General features: G+C 38.8%; 1 protein-coding gene across 5 annotated transcripts in view; it reads right to left on the bottom strand.

Moving 5' to 3' along the window:
- Positions 1–2,286: 2,286 nt before the first annotated feature.
- The window catches only part of rhobtb1 (Rho related BTB domain containing 1), a 74,295-nt gene continuing 57,306 nt past the window's right edge, over positions 2,287–19,275 (bottom strand). For 4 of the 5 annotated variants that reach the window (XM_048551403.2, XM_048551405.2, XM_048551406.2 and 1 more), the window contains 5 exons: positions 16,034–16,152; positions 10,637–10,787; positions 10,127–10,215; positions 5,677–5,782; positions 2,287–3,821 (listed from right to left, as the gene is read on the bottom strand). In XM_048551403.2, the coding sequence (XP_048407360.1) occupies positions 3,655–3,821; positions 5,677–5,782; positions 10,127–10,215; positions 10,637–10,787; positions 16,034–16,152 (632 nt within the window). In that variant the 3' untranslated portion in view covers positions 2,287–3,654. Of the gene's footprint in view, positions 3,822–5,676; positions 5,783–10,126; positions 10,216–10,636; positions 10,788–16,033; positions 16,153–19,275 lie in introns of those variants that run through there. The other variant, XM_048551407.2, reaches the window with a different exon arrangement.

A 19,275-nucleotide genomic window follows, 5' to 3' on the forward strand; every position in this document is an offset into this window, starting at 1 on the left:
GCAGCACAAATGTCGCTTGCCCAATCCTGGATATTGTCCAGATCTTGTTGCATTTGAACTAAGCAGAACACAAAGCCTCAGACAGAAGTGAAGGTTGCAGATATTATTAAAAACTGAATAGAGATGTCTGTGGGTTATTTCTTGGGAACCTACATTTTTTAACTTTACAAATGACAGTTAATGTAGTTGCTGAAAGCTCCTTCCTCATTCTCTAATTTACAGGGCTGGGGAAAATAAAAATCACAGTATGTTTTTAACGTACATATTCTTAAGGTCAATTCCTGACCACTCTTATCTACAGCTCTGGCCCAAACCTAAGAAAGTTTGAGGCAGTGTGCTTTAGGAAGGAAATTCCACCTGGGATCTTGGTGGCCAAAGGTGTGTCAGGTCCTGTAAAAGGCACTAATGATGGAGCAACTACAATTATGAAAGTGCAAATAGTCCATATTGGAGGAGCACATGAATCTGATATCTGCTATGTGTCATATATGCTTTCTGTCATGATGCAATGATTCTATCTCTAGAGAATCATTTATTTGTAGGATTATTGAATAAGGAGGGGTGAAACTGGAATAATGGGAAAACAATGTTAAAATCAGGGTGATACTTTGTCATGCTGCTTGCTGATACATGGGAAATTAAGCAGAGATTTCCTACAATGGAAGTTGAAGCCATCATTTATTCATTCTATTGCTTTGTCTGGACGCAACCAGTTCAATTTGAACTTAATAAAATCTCAGCTTACTGCTTGTGACATCCCTCATCTGCATCCTGTCTTAGTTCATCAGTAGCCTTGTTCTTATACATAACTCCAAGACACTGTCCAATTCATCTACCATCCCTGTAGCTCACTGAAGTTCTGAAGTCATTAACTGTCTCTCCAGAGGCTGCCAGACCTGCGGAGTTTCTCCAGCATTATTTCTGATTTCAAGTATCCACAGTATTTTATCCTTGTAATGCATTCTAATCTGGGACAATGCTTCGATGTAAGACTTTCACATTGTTTTCAAATTTCTCCATGGTCTCATCCCACCTTAATTCTAACACCAGCCCTGCATCTGCGAGAACTTTGTGTCATTTCAATTCTGGCTTTTTGCACATGGTCAACTGTAGGCTTTATATTAAGGTCAGGCCAGGTCCTGAACTCTGAAGTTGCTGCTTTAAATTGCTCCATTTCCAACTTTTCCTCTTTTATAATACTCATTAATGCTTACCTCTTTGGCCAAGTTATTGGTCACACACCATTCACATGCCCTAGTGTAAAGTTTGCTTGATGCTTTGGAGGCATTTTCAGCTGTTTTATTACTGTAAACATGCTACAGAAATGCAAGTTGCTGTTTTATAATTATGACATTGCAAAAGTTATTTTTGATCTGTATCAACAATATTCTAGGAAATTTACACCATGGTACTGACTTATTGACAATTTGCTATTTATAAAGCAATCATTCTTGATGTTTGCTTTGTGACTCATGCACATTTTCTTTTAAAAGAAACAAACTACACTTTAATCATATTGTCAGTTTGTGATTTTTATCCATCCTCTCAGTGCTGGGGTCACTGGTCCTATAGAAATCAAGGAACGTAATCAAGGTGTACGTAATATTAAAAAAATTGTAGAGGCGAGACAGTGGATGTGTAAACGGGCTTATTGACTGGTAGGGAAACAATATTTTACTTTACCTTAAGTCAAAGGTAGATGTTTGTAGTCAAACAGTGTGCTAACTTGGTAAAGACCTCGTCCAAGCCTGCATGACCCAGTTACAATGTTTCTGGGTCACTTTCCATAGCTTTTTGTTTGCTGGTCTGAATTTTATGATCTTATCCAGTTGTGCGGGAGACCAGAGCTTTTGAAACCCATGGTGCGAGAATAAATGAGGGAATGTTGTGGGAACCTAAAGAGCTTGTGGTCCATTTAATAAAAAAAAGTGCCCAAGGATGGACAGTTTTAAGCACTGGTATTGTATATTCATATATACTTTTTGCCCATAAGAAAAATAATTAGAAGTACACTGAATCCAAGAGGCCCTTTTTGTCCTTTCAGGTAAAAGTAAAAGCATGCCTAGGTAGTATCTGAAGAGCAGTGTTAACTTGCCAATGCTTTTTTCCTTCAATCGATACTGTCAAAACCAGATTACACCACTTATCTGATTGTCTGTGTGACCATGATGTGTATATCCCAACTGCTATTGTTCTCTCCCCCGCCCCCACCCCTGCCATTACAACAGAGACTACAAAAGTTTAATGGACAAAAGCACTTTGGAATATCCTCCAGGTCACCAGAGACAAAGATTTATTTGACAACCATTTCTATCAGATTGTGCTAATCAGTTACAATATTTTATTTTAAAAGCCATTTTACAGATGTAACCTAGTGACAATTTATTTCGTACAACTGTGATAACCAACAGCACAAATATTACTTATGTGGAACGTATTTGGTAAGGAAATTATAACAAATGCAAAAGAAAAAAAAATCAGATTCACTTTAGAAAAAAAGGTGTGCCATTTCACATTACCACCATGATACAGTCACAACACTTAATTTTATTGATGCAAAAATTAAAGGTCAATGAGGAGAAAGGTAGAAGGCAAAGTAAACTGCAAACCAAGTGAACCCGCCACTTGGTGCCTGGAGCCAACAGTCTCTAATTTGATGTTACCTTAGGTATTGAAATGTAATTACATGCAGAAAACATTTTTGGCAAAAATAAGATTGAAAACAACTTTAGTACATTAAATATAAACAAAATGCTGGAGATCAGTGGGTCAGTGGACAGAAACGGGTGACCTTTTTGTTAGAACAGTTCCACTGGTTTTAAAGACCTCTGTCCTGAAATATTAAGTTTGCTTCTCCATGGATGCTGCCTGACCTCCTGAAATTTCCATTTTTTAAATGTTAGATTTCCAACATCCACAGTATTTTGCCCTGGTTTTAGTACATTATTTTTCCACTGCCTAAAATAATTCAATTCACTCAAATCTCAAACAGATCAAAACTTTATTGTTAAATAATCCATAGCTTCAAATTTTTTGTAAGCTAATATCTGGGGTATATAGTAACTGTGCAGTAATAACAATTATAGTGAGATAAATCAGTATGACTGGAAAGGTACATACAAAGAGAGCAAACTGTTGAGTTACTCGTGTGTATTTAGGTCCATTCAGAAGCAAGTCACTTCCTTTCATGGATTAATTACTAAGCCCTTCTAGTTAAATAGATTTACTAGAAACTAAATGACATTTTTCTTTCTATTTTATTACAACAAAAATTATATAGCCAACACCAGTACAAAAATAATTAAATATTTATTTTGAATTAAAATGCAACAGTGGCAATTCTTGTCACCAACAAATGAAGTGTCACTGTTGACAGGTAATCTATATTAAAAGTGTTTTAAACCAATCTATAGGCACCACATGAGACCAGTTTGTTACAGCAAGCATGTGTGTTTTTTTTGGACAAGAGAGGGTTGTGCTTCAAATGCAACAATGATTCTTTAAATACACGTGGCAGATTATCCCAAGACAGCCAGCCGTTTGTTTTTACAGTAAACAAGAGAGTTGAGACAATTACACTTGTGGGATTTTAATCTACCTATTAATGCACAGAATGTCTGATTGATTGCTCGGAGTTGATTTCTCCTAGAGATTTCAGGCAACTGCAGAATGGTGCCAGAAGCACCACCTACGTTTTGAGTGATGCTTGTGTAAAGCAACCTCATCCTTCTCACGCTCCTTTTTCACTCGCTGGTAATGGTCTTCTTCTTTAAGGTACCACACAGGCGGCCAACGGTGCTTTTCAAAGTACTCTTGGTTTTCTAGTAAATAAAAATAAAATGAGTTATAAATCTGAATAGTTTATCTGAAAGTTAAGATTCCCATATACAAATCAATTTAAAAGGATGATAAAAATGTTTTTGGTCAATGTAATGAGAATGAAAACCATAATTGTACACCTGTACACAATAAATACTGGGAGCTAGAGGATTGCTGTCTGTAAAGGTTGACCCGTACTTGTAAAAATACGGCAAAGTAATTAACTTAGAAGTATACTTGTGGCAAAGGAGACCAGCCTGCTGTGCTCTCTGCAAGATGAGCTCAGTCCCATACCCTTGCCTGATCTCCGTATTTCCCCATAGCCCAATGATTCCTTTTCACGTGCTTCTCCAATTCACCCTGAAAATCACAATTAAATATGATTCCAACACATTTTCAGGCAGCACATTCTGGATCCTAACCATCCAATTAAAAAAAATGTTTTGAAGACTGTTCTTTAACTTTGATTGACTCTCGATGACCAATTCTTGCTCAAAACTAAAACTACCCAATGGTACAAATCAAGCAAGTTAATAAATATAAATAAAGTGACTTTGAATGTTGATGATTAAGCTATATTTGCTGCTGGTCACTAATGGAGGAGGCAGTTGACTCCAGCAGTTGAATTTACAGAAAACAATTAAATCCAGTTAAACAATGCAACAAGTCTGTCGTGTACATTAGATTGTTGATATAACACACATTAGTCAACAAAATGGAGATCATCTCCAAGGTAACCATTTGAAGAAGAAGGGAATGATCTTTTGCAGGTGTCTTGGACACATTCAGTTTCCATGTAATTAAAACTTTCAGTTAAATAAACATGAACTCAGTTCAGAAAGGTACAGCTGCCAGTGTAACCAGAAGAATCTTATCTATTTACTATTTAACAGAAACAGCATAGATAAAAAGGTAAAGTAAAGGTCACTTCTGTTATTGTGCTGTCAGCTTTGAAGGTCATTAAAACAAATTCTACATGAATTTACTTGTCCACTGGATTTTACAGTGAGGTTATGGCTTTGTGTAAAAATTTGAACCATGAGTTGATTGTTTAATTATACTGAACATGACAAAATATATTGTTCCCTTATTTAGCAGGAAGTCTCCTTTTCTGTAAACTATTGTCTAATGAGACAGAAAACAACGATGAACAATCTACCACAGTTGTTCTCAAGCTCAAATGTTAGAGACCTAGAATAACTAGCTCACTGCAACATTCATGTCTGCAGCCATAGTTGAGGGAACTTGTAGCAGAGAGAGAGTTAAGGAGGCAGGTGGCTGAGCATCAATCGAGAAGAATCTGATGGAGCTACACTGAAGTGAATAGCTAATTCCCTGTCACTCTGCAACTACTTTGGTGCAACACAGGTTGTGTTATTCCAGCAGATCCAATGCCCACATTTCCTGTGAATGTTTATGTGCATCAAGATACTGAGAAGTGGAATACACTTCCAACTTCAGTCATTCCATATTACTGCCAAACACACCTGGGTAGGGTATAACATATACTAGATGTGGATCCACGTTAGCCTTAGCCAGCATTACACTAATCTAACCTCAGATGTGTTGCAACAAGCTTATATTATTTTCCAAGCTGTCACAACAAGATATCACCTATCATCTTGGTTCTCAATAAGAATAATTTGCTGTTGACTTTGATTTTTAGTTATGTGCCTCATAGCATCTAAACAGTTTTACATAAAATCAACAAACAGCTGCTTTATTCTAATCAGTCTGGCTTAGATTCAAATACAGTGCCTGGAGGTGGAAGAAGGGATTACTAAACCTTTATATTACCATGTCTCTGAAATTTAATTAGTCATATGAATAAACCAGAGTAAATATTTAGTTTCTTACCAGGAGATATTGCCTTTATCTCTTTCCTGAACTTGTAGCAAACACTGTTGTAGCTTGTACAAATGTGATGCAAACACCAAGCTGCCAGTTGATGTGCATTATGAAACTACAAGTATACAGAGAACGGAGATGAAGTTTTAAGATCTGCTATAACATGTATTACATAAGATATCTATGTAAAAATGCTTATGCTTATATGAGAAATGGCCTGTGATTGTCCCAGAGGAACTACTGAAACTTTCCTAAAAGTGATAGTTATTCTTCAGTCTCTGCATATTTGGAACTGGAGTAACAACAGTCAGACCATAATTTACATCAATAAATCAGGTACAAATGTAAACTTAATACTATGACAATTTGAAGCAATGGGCCAAAAGGAAGTAAGTCCTTATTCAATCAACTAACATCATCATAGGGAGAGACAGAGCAGCAACTGCCAGGACATGTTTGTTACAGCGAAATATTTAGTCTGTTGACAACACGTATAATGACAGAAGAACATATACAAAGTACAGTGTAGTAAATTTGCAATGCTATTCTGTACAAAAATAGATCACAGGCCAATTTACAAATGTAAAATCATTCCAAATATTTCTGAGAAATAAGTTAATATACTATTCTATAACAAAAATCTTGGGATTTATATTACCTTGTTCATGGCCCATGCATTCTAGTTAGAATGTAACTTATAGCTTTATAAATTAAAGTTTTAATTGTAGAAAATGGAATTGAAGCGGCAAGGTCTATTACACTTAAAAGGATGGGGTCATGTTGCTTTAAGAGGCTAACAGCTTAAAAAAAGTAGCATCAGAAAAAGCAAGTGGGCTTACCGAATTGAAAACACACACTACTTACATAATGCCAGTCCAGAGAAATTCTTGTTTGGAGAATTAAAGTTAAATTTGTTAAATGCTTTGAATGAAATTTGAAAGTCTATAAACCCCATTTGCTTCATCAGATCAAAGAATAAACTATAAATGAAGGATAATAGTCACGATGAGATTAGCTCAGAGCAGACTTTTTCATCATGAAGATGAGTAGCATTTAAGATGATTCTCTGGTTTCAAGATGTCTGTGCTTTAGTTGGGAAGTTAGTTGCATTTTGGAGCTGGGAAATTGCTGAAGCAGAAGAACCACTGTCCTTACTAGATGAAAGACAGTTAGAATTTAGGCAAAGTCACAGGAAACGATGGCTCCATGTCACAGAAAAAGATTTAGGCAAAAATAAGCTCTGTAAGCTATAGATAGTTCCCTGTAGCTGAAAGTGAAACTTAGGAACCTACAGTATTTACTGGACACAGCTGAAAAAGATTGGAGCTTAGAGAAATTAAGTGGCAACTCTGTTAAGCCAGCTATTTGCTAGAAATTAAAGTTGTGTTGATAATTAGATGTAATGGAGTAGTTGGGGAAGCAGTCAAAATTGGAAAGGCTGTAGGATGATCCAGGGCTAGAGTTACAGAGTCATACAGCAATACAGCATGGAAACAGGCCCTTGGGCCCAATCTGGTCCATGCTGACCATAGTGCCCACTCAGTTCCAGTTGCCCACATTTGGTCCATATCCCTCTTAAACCCTTCCCATCCATGTACCTATCCAAATGTTTTTAAATGTTGCTATTGTACCTGTCTCAACCACTTGCTCCAGCAGCCCATTCCATATACGCACCACTCTGTCTGAAGAAGTTGCCCCTCAGGTCCTTCTTAAAAACGTCCCCTCTCACCTTAAACCTATGCCCTCTAGTTTTCAATTCCCCATCACTGGGAAAAAGATGATATGCATTCATCCAATCTATGCTCCTCATGATTTTTTGAATGCCTCAATAAGATCATCACTCACTCTCCCATAGTTCCAAGGAATAAAGTCATATCCTGTCCAATCTCTCCCTGTAACTCAGGCCTACTAATTCTGACAACACCCTTGTAAAATCTTCTTTGCATACTTTCCAATTTAACTATGTCTTTCCTATAACAGAGTGACCAAAACTGTATACGAAGTGCAGCCTCACCAACAATTTGTACAACTCTAACCTAATGTCCCAACTCCTACACTCAAAGCCTTCATTGGTCACGGCAATCTCTGCAAGGATTCTAACTCTTCATCTTCAAGGACAACCAAGTTTCAATGAGATTTAGTAACTCAGTGTCATTAACATTTGGCTGGGATCTATCTGGAACATGTTAATCATTTGAAGTGCAGTTTGTATGATGTTACACCAGTTTGTTAACTTATGTTCATTCTGATTGTTAGAGTCTAAGATAATTTAGGATCGTTATCTTATTTACTGATTTATTTATTATTCCTTATACTTGTTTTGTTCAAGTTTGTATAATAAAGGCTTTTCTTGACAATTTAATTCAATCCTGGAATCCCACTGCTTACTTTTTGACTTAGTTTTTCCAAATTCAATTCTTTAAAAAGGTTATAATCTGGCTTGACAGAACATAAAGATCCAGCTTGTCCAATATTCCCATAACTGAGTTTGTAAATCGGCGATCTCATCTGGTACCATCCACGATTCAAAAGCACAGTTGCTCTATAAACAGAACTGCCAATGCTCCTGAGATGCTGCTTGGCCTGCTGTGTTCATCCAGCCTCACATTTTATTATCTTGGAATCTCCAGCATCTGCAGTTCCCATTATCTCTGCCAATGCTCTTTCAGTTGTGGAAAACTGCTACTGTTCTCCCACTAACTCTGCCTGCTGTTAAAAATCATACCCCTCAAAACTGGTCAGTCACTTTATTGTTTGAAGTGTGGCACAGCAGGGGTTCTGACAACAGAGGTCTCCTAAATTGTTTATTTTGGAAGGGAGAACAAAAGAGCAGAGCATTATTTAAACAGAGAAAAACTTTAAAGCTACAACACAAAGGGACTTGAGGTTACTTGTGCACAAAGCACAGAAAGTTAGCACACATGCACAGCAGGTAATCAGGAAAGCTAATGGAATGTTGGCCCTTATTTCAAGGGTTGGGGTAAACTGTAGAGAAGTCTCACTGCAGGTGCACAAGTGGTCTCACCAGCCCCATCTAGAATACCATGAGCAGTTTTGGTCCCCTTATTCAAAAAACATAATTATTTCTTTGGAGGCTGTTTAGAGAAGGTTCATTAGGTGCTGAGGGATTGGCTTATGAGCAAAGGCTAAACAGGTTGGGGCTCATTGGCGTTTAGAAGAATAAGAGGTGATCTCATTGAAACATGATTTTTAAGGGATTTGATGGATGATTCCCTCATAGGAGAATCTAGGAACAGAGGCCATAGTCTCAGGGTGAGGGAGCATCAATTTAAGACTGAGAGGCAGAGGAATTTCTTCTCTCAAATGACTGAGTATTTGGAACTCCTTGCCATGGGGCGCTGTGGAGCAGAGTCTCCATGTGTATTTAAAGGCCGAGATAGATAGATAGACTCTTGCTCAGTCAGGGAATCAAGGGTTATGGGAACGGGCAGAAAAGTGGACATTAGGAATACCAGATCAGTCATCATCTTGTTGAATGGTGGAGCAGGTTATGGGGAGTTGCGGGGGGTGGGGGGGGGGGGGTGGTGAATGACCTACTCTTTTATTGTTTTTTAATAGTTTAATCTCAGAGATAAAAACATTGACATACAAGGCATGGGCATCCATACAACTTACTGTATTTCCTGGATATCTCCCTCAGAGGGGGCATGGGAGTGGCAGGGGTTGTTGTGAAAGATTGGGGAGCACCTTGCCACTGATTCGATGTGTACAGATTTCAGCTTTTTTCTAAGGTTTAAAAACTCAAATATTTTGCATTTACTTCATGGAAATCAGTCACTCTAAAACTGTTGTCTTTAGAAAATCAAATTTGCAGGCCTCAGTTGTAGTGAGGCTACTGATACTTGAGATTTAGTTTTTCTTTTTCATTTTACACATCTAAATGTTATGGTTTCAAATTTCAGTCCTGAAGATCTGCAGCATAAGATATTGCAGAATCCCTCAAGAATATCAAGGCAGCTCTCACTAAAGAGATTAATAAAAGGAAATTACTGCAGTTATCAACTGTTACAACATTGCAAAACAACTTACACCCAATGAAGTACTCAAGATGTAATCACTACTGCAAATGTAGGAAATGTGGCAGCCAATTCATACACTTGTGGATAACTCTTCTCTGAAAAAGTGCTGTTGTATATTTTTAAATCTAGCTGAGAACCCTTGATTTAGCAAATCATTTAAAACACAGCACCCCCAACAGTGCAGCAATCCCTCAATATCACAATGCCTACTGATTCCACATAGTAAGACATTCATTGCCAATAAATCCCAAGTAACATGCTTCATTTTGCCTTCTTATGGTATTGAGAAATAGTCCAAGAAAGAATGATTAAAATTAGACTTGTATCATAATTGGTTTCTTAGTGCTTTATCTACCATAAGGCTTTATACCAGCTGTCACTAAAGTTCAATAATGTACATCACCGAGGAAATGACCTACTTGCGCCAGTTCCAAGTATGTCAACACTTCCCCATCAATATCATCACCTTCTTTTACTGATTTCAACAACTCCTGCACAGCATATTGTTCTGTAAAGGAGCAACGTAAACAATTACATTACAGAGAAATGGTAAACAAACACAAAATTACTCAAATATTGATTAAATGGAATATAGCCAAATACCATCAAAATAATCTAGAATGTTTCCATCCAGTACATGATATTAAGGAAGTCATTTGGTGAAAAAATGTTTCCAAATCCTCCAAGGCAAACATTGATGAGGTAGGACCAAACAGAATTTGATCTAATCTCTACCTCCAAGCATTCATTTTCCTGTTTTATTTTACAGATGGAATAAATGGATCCTAACCTCCTGTTATGTTACAATTGGTCTCGACCAGTGCAACATTATTTTTGGAAGACTAGTGGTAAAATATTTATTCTGGCAGTCAGAATTATTTCTTGCCTAATGCGTTAAATGGCTTCTTGTCCTTTTTTTAAACACTGACCTGTCAGAGCCACAAAACGTGGAAGGCACAACCTGTTTGCCAAGACAATCAGCTCAATCGGGTCAAGCTTTGAACTGAACGAGAATTGGTTGGTGTACAGGTATTCCAGAACTGCTTGCATGCAAGTCTTGCTTGTGTTGGGAAAGTAGACCTGTAAGTAAAGGCAACATATTTTTATATGACCAAACTTTGTTCTCAAATGCTGTAGAATATATTTGTGTTAATGAAAAGTATTTATATAATATCATATAGATGAAAATCTGCACCAAAAATTTGAATTAAAATCAATTTACAAGACCATCATAAATCTATTCTGTGCCTTGAAAAATGCTAAGACTCCTGCTTTATTACATTTTTCAAATTGGTAATTACATACTTATTGTATCAGATTAAACCAACGTTTGCTAACAGCTGTATGAGAAAGGAAGTTGGGAACTGGAATGCATTACTTGGGAGCATTACTTGGCAGCTGGTCTGCTGGCAGAAAGGACAATTTCTATGCATGTGATTGCAACAATGAGAACCTGTACATATCTGCAACACTTTACATGGAGTTTCTCATGTTATTAAGAACAGTCTAAACAGTTACTGTCAGGAACTGTCTATGGTAATAATCTCAAATGATATCCAATTTTGTTTACTTGAAATGTGATGAGTGTTTTTGCTGCAACCATCTATTCAGGCAGTGAATATCAGGCCCTATAGCACCCTCATGGCTCCTTGTTATTAACCTCTCTGCAAGGGAAAAATGTCCTTTATAATTTTAGGAGCTTCAATGAGAACTCCTCTTTATTCCACAAGAAATGAACTCAGCTCATCCAACCTTTCATAACCGAAATTCCCCATTCCTGGCTACATCCTTGTAAATCTCCTCCGTATCCTCCAAAATGTGATCACTTCCTTCCTATAATGAGATTAATGTATACAATACACTGTCTGTGCTCTAACCAGTGTTCCATACAGTTCTAACAATCTCCCTGCTCTCAGACACTGAGCCTTCACCAGTAAAGGAAAGCTTCTCATGTGTTCTTGACTATCTCATCTACTTGTTGTACTAACTTCAGGGATCTGAGAATACGCAATCCAAGACCCCACTGTTTCTCTACACATCTCAGAATATGGGCACCTACTGTGTATCCCTAGCCTCATTTTTCCTCTGCCAATGCATACACAAGGTTCTCTACATCGAATTTCATTGCTATATTTTTTCCTATCTAACCAGCAGCATTGATATTTTTGGTATAACATGATGTAGAGCTGGATGAACACAGCAGGCCAAGCAGCATCAGAGGAGAAGAAAAGCTGATGTTTCGGGTTGAGACCCTTGTTCAGTAATGAAGAAGGGTCTCGATCCGAAACATCGGCTTTTCCTGCTCCTCTGATGCTGATTAGCCTGCTATGTTCATCCAGCTCTACACAGTGATATCTCAGATTCTCCAGCATTGGCAGTTCCTACTATCTCATTGATATTTTTACCAGTTTTCTTCACTGATCAACAACATGGCCAATTTTTGTATCATCTGCAAACTTCATAATCATGTCCCCTACATGTAACATTACATCATTGATGTATACCACTAAAATCAAAGAATCTAGTATTGAGCCTTGCAAAACTCCATTGTAAACGTCCTTCTAGTCACAAATCTGACTTCCAACTTTTTTCTGAATAAGACATGGCTATCATTGGCAAAGCCAGCAGTTGTTGTTCATCCCTAATTACTTCAATTCGTCGCCTTACTAAACCATTTCAGCGGGCAGTTAAAAGTCAACATATATAAAAATCAATACGTTGTGAATCTGGAATCACACGTAAGCCATACTAGGTAAGATTAGCGGATTTCTTTCCCTAAAGAATGTTAGCAAACCAAGAGGTGATAGTTTTATGGTCACCACTACTAAGACTACCTGTACATTCCAGAATATTTGATAATTAATTGATTTTTTTTAATCAGGTAAAAGCAAAATTGGTGACGGCGGTACAATGATTGTGGTCTACATGGTTATTAGCAAGGCATTTGACAAACTTCCACACAAGGGGCTGGTTAAGAAACAAAAACCTTTGGACTCCATTGTAGAACAGCAAATTGGATCTGAAATGACTACGTGGCAGGAAGCCACTAGTAGGTTTTTTTATGCAAATAGAACGCGACTGGAACCCCAATGGGATTCTACAGGACTCAGGACTTAGTTCCTTGCTTTTTGTAGTTTATATTAATGATTTAGAAACAAACATAAATGCAAAAGAAAAACCAAAAGAATTGCAGATGCTGTAAATCAGGAATAAAAAACAAAAGTTGCCAGAAAAGCCCAACAGGTTTGGCAGCATCTGTGAAAGAGAAAACAGAGTTAACGTTTCGGGTCTGACATTTCAGGGTCAGACCTGAAAAGTTCACACTGTTTTCTCCTTCACAGATGCTGCCTGACCTGCTGAGCTTTATCAGCAACTTTGTTTTTTGTTCATAAATACAAAAGAAGTTAGCAGATACAAAACGTGGGCATGGGTGTGACAGTGAAGAGGAAAGACTGCAGGCAAATAGATAGTCTGCCAAGTTGGACAGAAAAGTGAAAAATGAAATTCAATCTGGAGAATGAGAAATATTTTGGGAGGTGCAACAAAGCAAGGGAATGCTTGCCAACGGAAAATGCTTAGTAGTATAAGAAAGGAGTGCAGAGGAGGTGCAGAAGACCCTTTGAGCATTCTTCACAGAACTTTAAAGGTAGCAAATTAGGTCAACCAGGTGGATAAGGCAGCATATGGCACGCCTTTCTTCTGGTATAGAATACAAGAGCAACAAGGTTATGCTAGAACTATATTCAAGACGAGTTAGACAACTGCTCAAGTACTACTTGCAGTTTTGGTCACCACATTACAGAAAATGTGCAATTGCACAGCACAAGGTACAAAGGAGTCCTATGAAGAATGAAAATTTTTAGCTACGAGGAAAGATAGAATACGTTTTGTTTTCTTGACACAGAGGAGACCGAATAGTAACATATTTAAGGGGTAGCAAATTATGAGGGGCTTAGACATAGTAAATAGGGATAACCTATTTATCTTAGTAGACAGGTCAAAGAATGGAGGGCATAGAGTTAAAGTAACTGGTAGAAGGATTAGAGGAGAAATTGAAGAAACATTTTTGCTAAGAGGATGACAGGATGTTGTCAGTGTGCACAGCCAAACCTTCTACGTATTGATATTTACATCTTAGTGGGTCTGGCTGGTGATACACAAAAGAATGTAATGTATGGTAAAGAAACCTTTAGGAATGTATGTCTTTACTAATCAACTGTGAATGAGGCAGGAAGGGCAGATTAACCGATTTTGTTTTCCTTCTGCTCAAATTAAAGCTTTTGGTCGTTAGTTGTTGACTTGTTTGACTAGTTGCAAGCAGATAGCTCTCCAGTCTGTTCCCTGTACTCACGTTTGAAGGGGTCTCTGAAAACATCTTTATCATAGTAATCTTCTACAGCATCAGGAAGTAATAGCCCTTTCTGCTATACATTTTGCAGGATGCAGTAGTCTACCTTGACATTAGCTGTAGTGCATCTACCCTCGCTTTATGAAAACTTCAGAACGTCCGTAGACAGCTTTATTGAAATTCACAAACTCATGGCCTCAATATGTCTATTAGAGTCTTATTGGCATCATAAGTTTTCACTGTACAATGAGCCCTGTTCACCAAATAATTCTCCTAAAGTTCTAAACTATGAAGAATGATAATGGTAGATTGGATTATGACAAAAGCTTCCTGATAGCTTCTAGTGGAGTGGGCATTAATATGCGCGACAAGATGATTGGAATCACACACACTAACTGGACATCTACTGAATGAAAGTCTTACCTGATCATAAGCTGGTGTTGTTGTATGAAAATTTTAACTGGACACCAGCTCTCTTATTCGCCCTTTCTACTTGTTAGGAATCCTGCCATTCTACTGAAGTAGACTTTCACTGTACTGTTTCTCAAGTACTAGGTCCAAGGTGATAAACTGCAAGGCCCACTTAAATAGTACAGTGACTTTTTAAAAAAATAAGTGTGCTTGTGACTAACATGACAGAAGTCCCTTCAAGAAACTTGAACAATTTCAATAGCAGCAACTAAAAAAAACATACTTAGGTCACTTTCCCTATTATAGACAATGTTGTTCTCTGATGGAAGTGGGCTGCAGGTATTCAACCGGCAGCTGGCTGGACCTCCAAGGCAAGTGAAGCCTTCTGAATCAAAAATCTATAAGGCATTCAGAGTCCATAAACCCTGAGGAGAGAGTACTGATGATTAAAACCACGCCTTTTCTGCCACACTGTAGGAGCCTCAAATGCAGCAACTTCCACAAACTCCTCTTCAAACACAGGAACGGAGGGATTCCCATCTGGAAATCCATTCCCCAGCTCAGCAAGTTACTTTCTCAAGCACTCATTATAACAAGTTAGGTAGGAACAAGTCTTCATAGGAATTCTAGGGCAAGAATCAATGAAGTGAAATCACTGAGTAAACAGTTTCTGCAGTCTCCAGTTAGAAAATCCAAAATGGCCTCTCCCTGTGATATGCACCACTTGGACAGTGTTGTGCTGCTGATATTGAAGCAGTGTCTAAAAGACATCAGGTTTAGTGATGGTATTGTGAGAAAACTGCACCAAAACAGAGGCTCCATGGGCATCTCTACTTGTGTCTCTTGTGGGATAGCAGGGAAGCAATGGAATCTGAGAGGACTGTCCTCTCGACCACCAGGTTTTAATGAGATTTGTAGTGCAAGGATTTTGGGAACACTACTGAGGCAGCAAGACAATGGTGGTATATTTCACTACTTTTAATACCTCAGTGCAGCTTAAAAGAGATGAAAGGGAGAGAGAGAAAATCCAACCCTGGACATCAGGAAGATACTTAGCATCACAACTGAGCTTGGTTCCTTCTTTTCTATGTAATTAAACAAACAGAAGAGGCCATAACTAGGAAAGGAATTGTTGGAACTCCCCACCACAGAGGCACAAAACTAACTGTAGGCATTCCCACCACTACATAAACAAAGGTAGACAAACAGGAGGCTGGAGGAATACAGCAAGCCAAGCAGCATCTGGAAGAGAGTAGTTGTCAACGATTCAGAAATAGCTCTTCTCGAGGACTGCTACCTGACTTCCTGTGTTTTTCCAGCCTCTTGTTTGCCCACTTTGCATTCCAGCATCTGCAGTTTTTTTTGTCTCTACAAAAACAAAAATCAGCTAACACAGGGCAGGCTCTAAAAATCTTCCCTGATCTGCATTGTTCAGGTGCTCAATGTATTATGTGGGGAGCCTCGAAACAAGTTACATACAATACAATGTTAATCCTTTACTCTAATTTACAATACAAGATTACAACTAGTGCTTCTTCTCTAAGAATATAACGCTCATTGCACTAACCTCTTTGTTTGAGCTCTCCAGAAAAGACCCTCCAAACATAGCTGCCATCCACTCACAGCTAGAAATCAACAAAGACTTGTGGCCATTAATACTCCCATCTTCGAATTTAAGCGTTACATCTGCCATTGAAAAGTAGAAAAAAAATTGTTGCTAACATTGTAACTGTAAAAATCTAAATGTAAAATAGCACATTCTAATTGCTTTCTTCCAAGCAGTAGTGACAAGAGATAATTGAATTCTGCATCTGGTACATGCTATAAATACTTGAGATTGTTCGTCCTCAGACACCATGGCACCAAGAATAAAATTATTTAAACAAATTAACCTCTCAACATTCCATCCATTATCATGACTGATATTTAATACAATGCTTAATATGCAAGGAATAGAATTTTGCATGTACACGGTATTCCCTGAAAACTGCACTGTTTACTTGATGAAAGGTCAACTGTGTCCGTATGGTTTTTATCTTGTTTGCTAAATGCTTCTAATGCTTAAGTGAAACCAAAATGCTGCGGACGCTGAAAGGCTGAAGTAAAACAAGAAAATACTTGAGAAACTTAGCAAGTCTGGCAACATTGGTGGCCAGAGAAACTAAATTAACATTCCAAGTTCAGGCTGTTTGAAAGAGTTTGATTCCAAATACGAGTCAAATCAAAAGAAAAAAAGAAAGGATCAGACTGTATACAAGTAAGGTAAGCAAATCACTACAAGCCTCTGGAAGCATTGACACAATAGCTGCAGTATTGAACCAAGTAGTTCTTTCACATAACTTGCATTGTTTCACTGGGACAATTGTGTCATGGACTGTCACCCATATAGCTACATGGTATTCTTCAATTATATAAACAAAGTATAACGGGGTTCCTGAGGTGCAGTGGTAGAGTCACTACCTCTGAACCAGCAGATCGGGTTCAAGCCCTCCCTGCTCCAGATGATGTAACGACATCTCTGAACAGGTTGATTAAAGTATCTGTTAGCGAGCTTTGAGAAGATTTGTAGCTCAGGTTGAGGTTCTGGATCTAAGTTTGCTCGCTGAGCTGGAAGTTTCGTCACCATTCTAGGTAACATCATCAGCGAGCCTCTGGTGAAGCGCTGGTGTTATGTCCCACTTTCTATTTATGTGTTGAGGTTTCCTTGGGTTGGTGATGTCATTTCCTGCGTTGGTGATGTCATTTCCTGTTCTTTTTCTCAGAGGGTGGTAGATTGGCTCCAAATCAACGTGTTTGTTGATGGAGTTCCAGTTGGAATGCCATGCTTCTAGGAATTCTCGTACATGTCTCTGTTTGGCTTGTCCTAGGATGGATGTGTTGTCCCAATCAAAGCGGTGTCCTTCCTCATCTGTATGTAAGGATAGAACATATAGAAAATTACAGCACAGTACAGGCCCTTCAGCCCACGATGTTGTGCCGTGGAATATTCCTAATCCAAAAATAAAATAGCCTAACCTACATTCCCCTCAATTCACTGCTGTCCATGTGCAGGTCCAGCAGTCGCTTAAATGTCACTAATGACTCTGCTTCCACGACTACCACTGGCAAACTCTTCCATGCGCTCACAACTCGCTGGGTGAAGAACCTCCCTCTGACGTCTCCTCTATACCTTCCTCCTAACACCTTAAAACTGTGACCCCTCTGGGCAGTCAATCCTGCCCTGGGGAAAAGTCTCTGGCTATCAACTCTATCCATGCCTCTCATTACCTTGTACACCTTGATCAGGTCACCTCTCTTCCTCCTTCTCTCCAGAGAGAAAAGTCCGAGCTCAGTCAACCTCTCCTCGTAAGACAAGCCCTCCAGTCCAGGCAGCATCCTGGTAAACCTCCTTTGCACCCTCTCCAAAGACTCCACATCTTTCCTATAATAGGGTGACCAGAACTGGACACAATATTCCAAGTGTGGTCTCACCAGGGTTTTGTAGAGCTGCAGCATAACCTCGTGGCTCTTAAACTCAATCCCCCTGTTAATGAAAGCCAAAACACCATATGCTTTCTTAACAACCTTATCCACCTGGGGATAATCCAACTTTGAGGGAGCTATGCACTTGAACACCAAGATCCCGCTGTTCCTCCACACTGCCGAGAATCTTGCCTTTAATCCTATATTCAGCATTTAAGTTTGACCTTCCAAAATGCATCACTTCGCATTTATCCAGGTTGAACTCCATCTGCCATTTCTCAGCCCAGCTCTACATTCTGTCAATGTCTCACTGAAGCCTGCAATAGGTCTCAATACTATCAACAGCACCTCCAACCTTTGTGTCATCAGCAAACATACTAACCCACCCCTCAATCTCCTTATCCAAATCATTTATAAGAACTGCAAAGAGTAGAGGCCCAGGAACAGAGCCCTGTGGGACACCACTCAGCACTGACCTCCAGGCAGAATACTTACCATCTACAACCACTCTTTGCCTCTTGTCAGCCAACCAGTTCTGAATCCAGACACCCAAATCACCCTGTATCCCATACCTCCTGACTTTATGAATGAGCCTGCCGTGGGGAACCTTATCAAATGCCTTGCTGAAGTCCATGTACACCACATCCACTGCTCGACCCTCATCAACCTGTCTCGTGACTTCCTCAAAGAACTCAATAAGATTTGTAAGGCATGACCTGCCCCTCACAAAGCCAGGCTGACTCCCTTTAATCACACTATGCTTTTCCAAATAGTCATAAATCCTATCCCTCAGAATTCTTTCCAAAACCTTGCTGACCACAGATATAAGACTGACTGGTCTGTAATTTCTAGGGATTTCCCTATTCCCTTTCTTGAAAAGAGGAACAACATTTGCCTCCCTCCAAACTACAGTGTAGAGCGAACAGTCAAAGAATGGCAGTTTGTTGTTGTTTTCCTCCTCTTTTGTGCATTTTATGCCAGCAAGGATATTAGTAATGGTCTTGAAGGTTTCCTCTAATTTGTTTCGTTCAGTGTTGACAAAGGTGTCATCCACGTAGCGGACCCAAAGTTTGGGTTGGGTGGTTGGCAGAGCTGTTTGTTTGAGTCTCTGCGTTACTGCCTCTGCTAAGAACCCTGATATCGGAGATCTCATGGGTGTTCCGTTGGTTTGTCTGTAGGTTTTGCTATTGAAAGTGAAGTGGATAGTAAGGCATAGGTCTACTATCTTGATGATGTTGTCCTTGCTGAGGAGGTTGGTGGTGTCTGGTGTGTATGTATTTGGTTCTTAATACACATCAACAAACAGACAAAACGTGCCCAAAAACCATAACCACTCTCCCCTACATC

The sequence above is a fragment of the Stegostoma tigrinum genome, chromosome 20 (assembly GCF_030684315.1).
Source record: "Stegostoma tigrinum isolate sSteTig4 chromosome 20, sSteTig4.hap1, whole genome shotgun sequence".
NCBI lineage: Eukaryota > Metazoa > Chordata > Chondrichthyes > Orectolobiformes > Stegostomatidae > Stegostoma > Stegostoma tigrinum.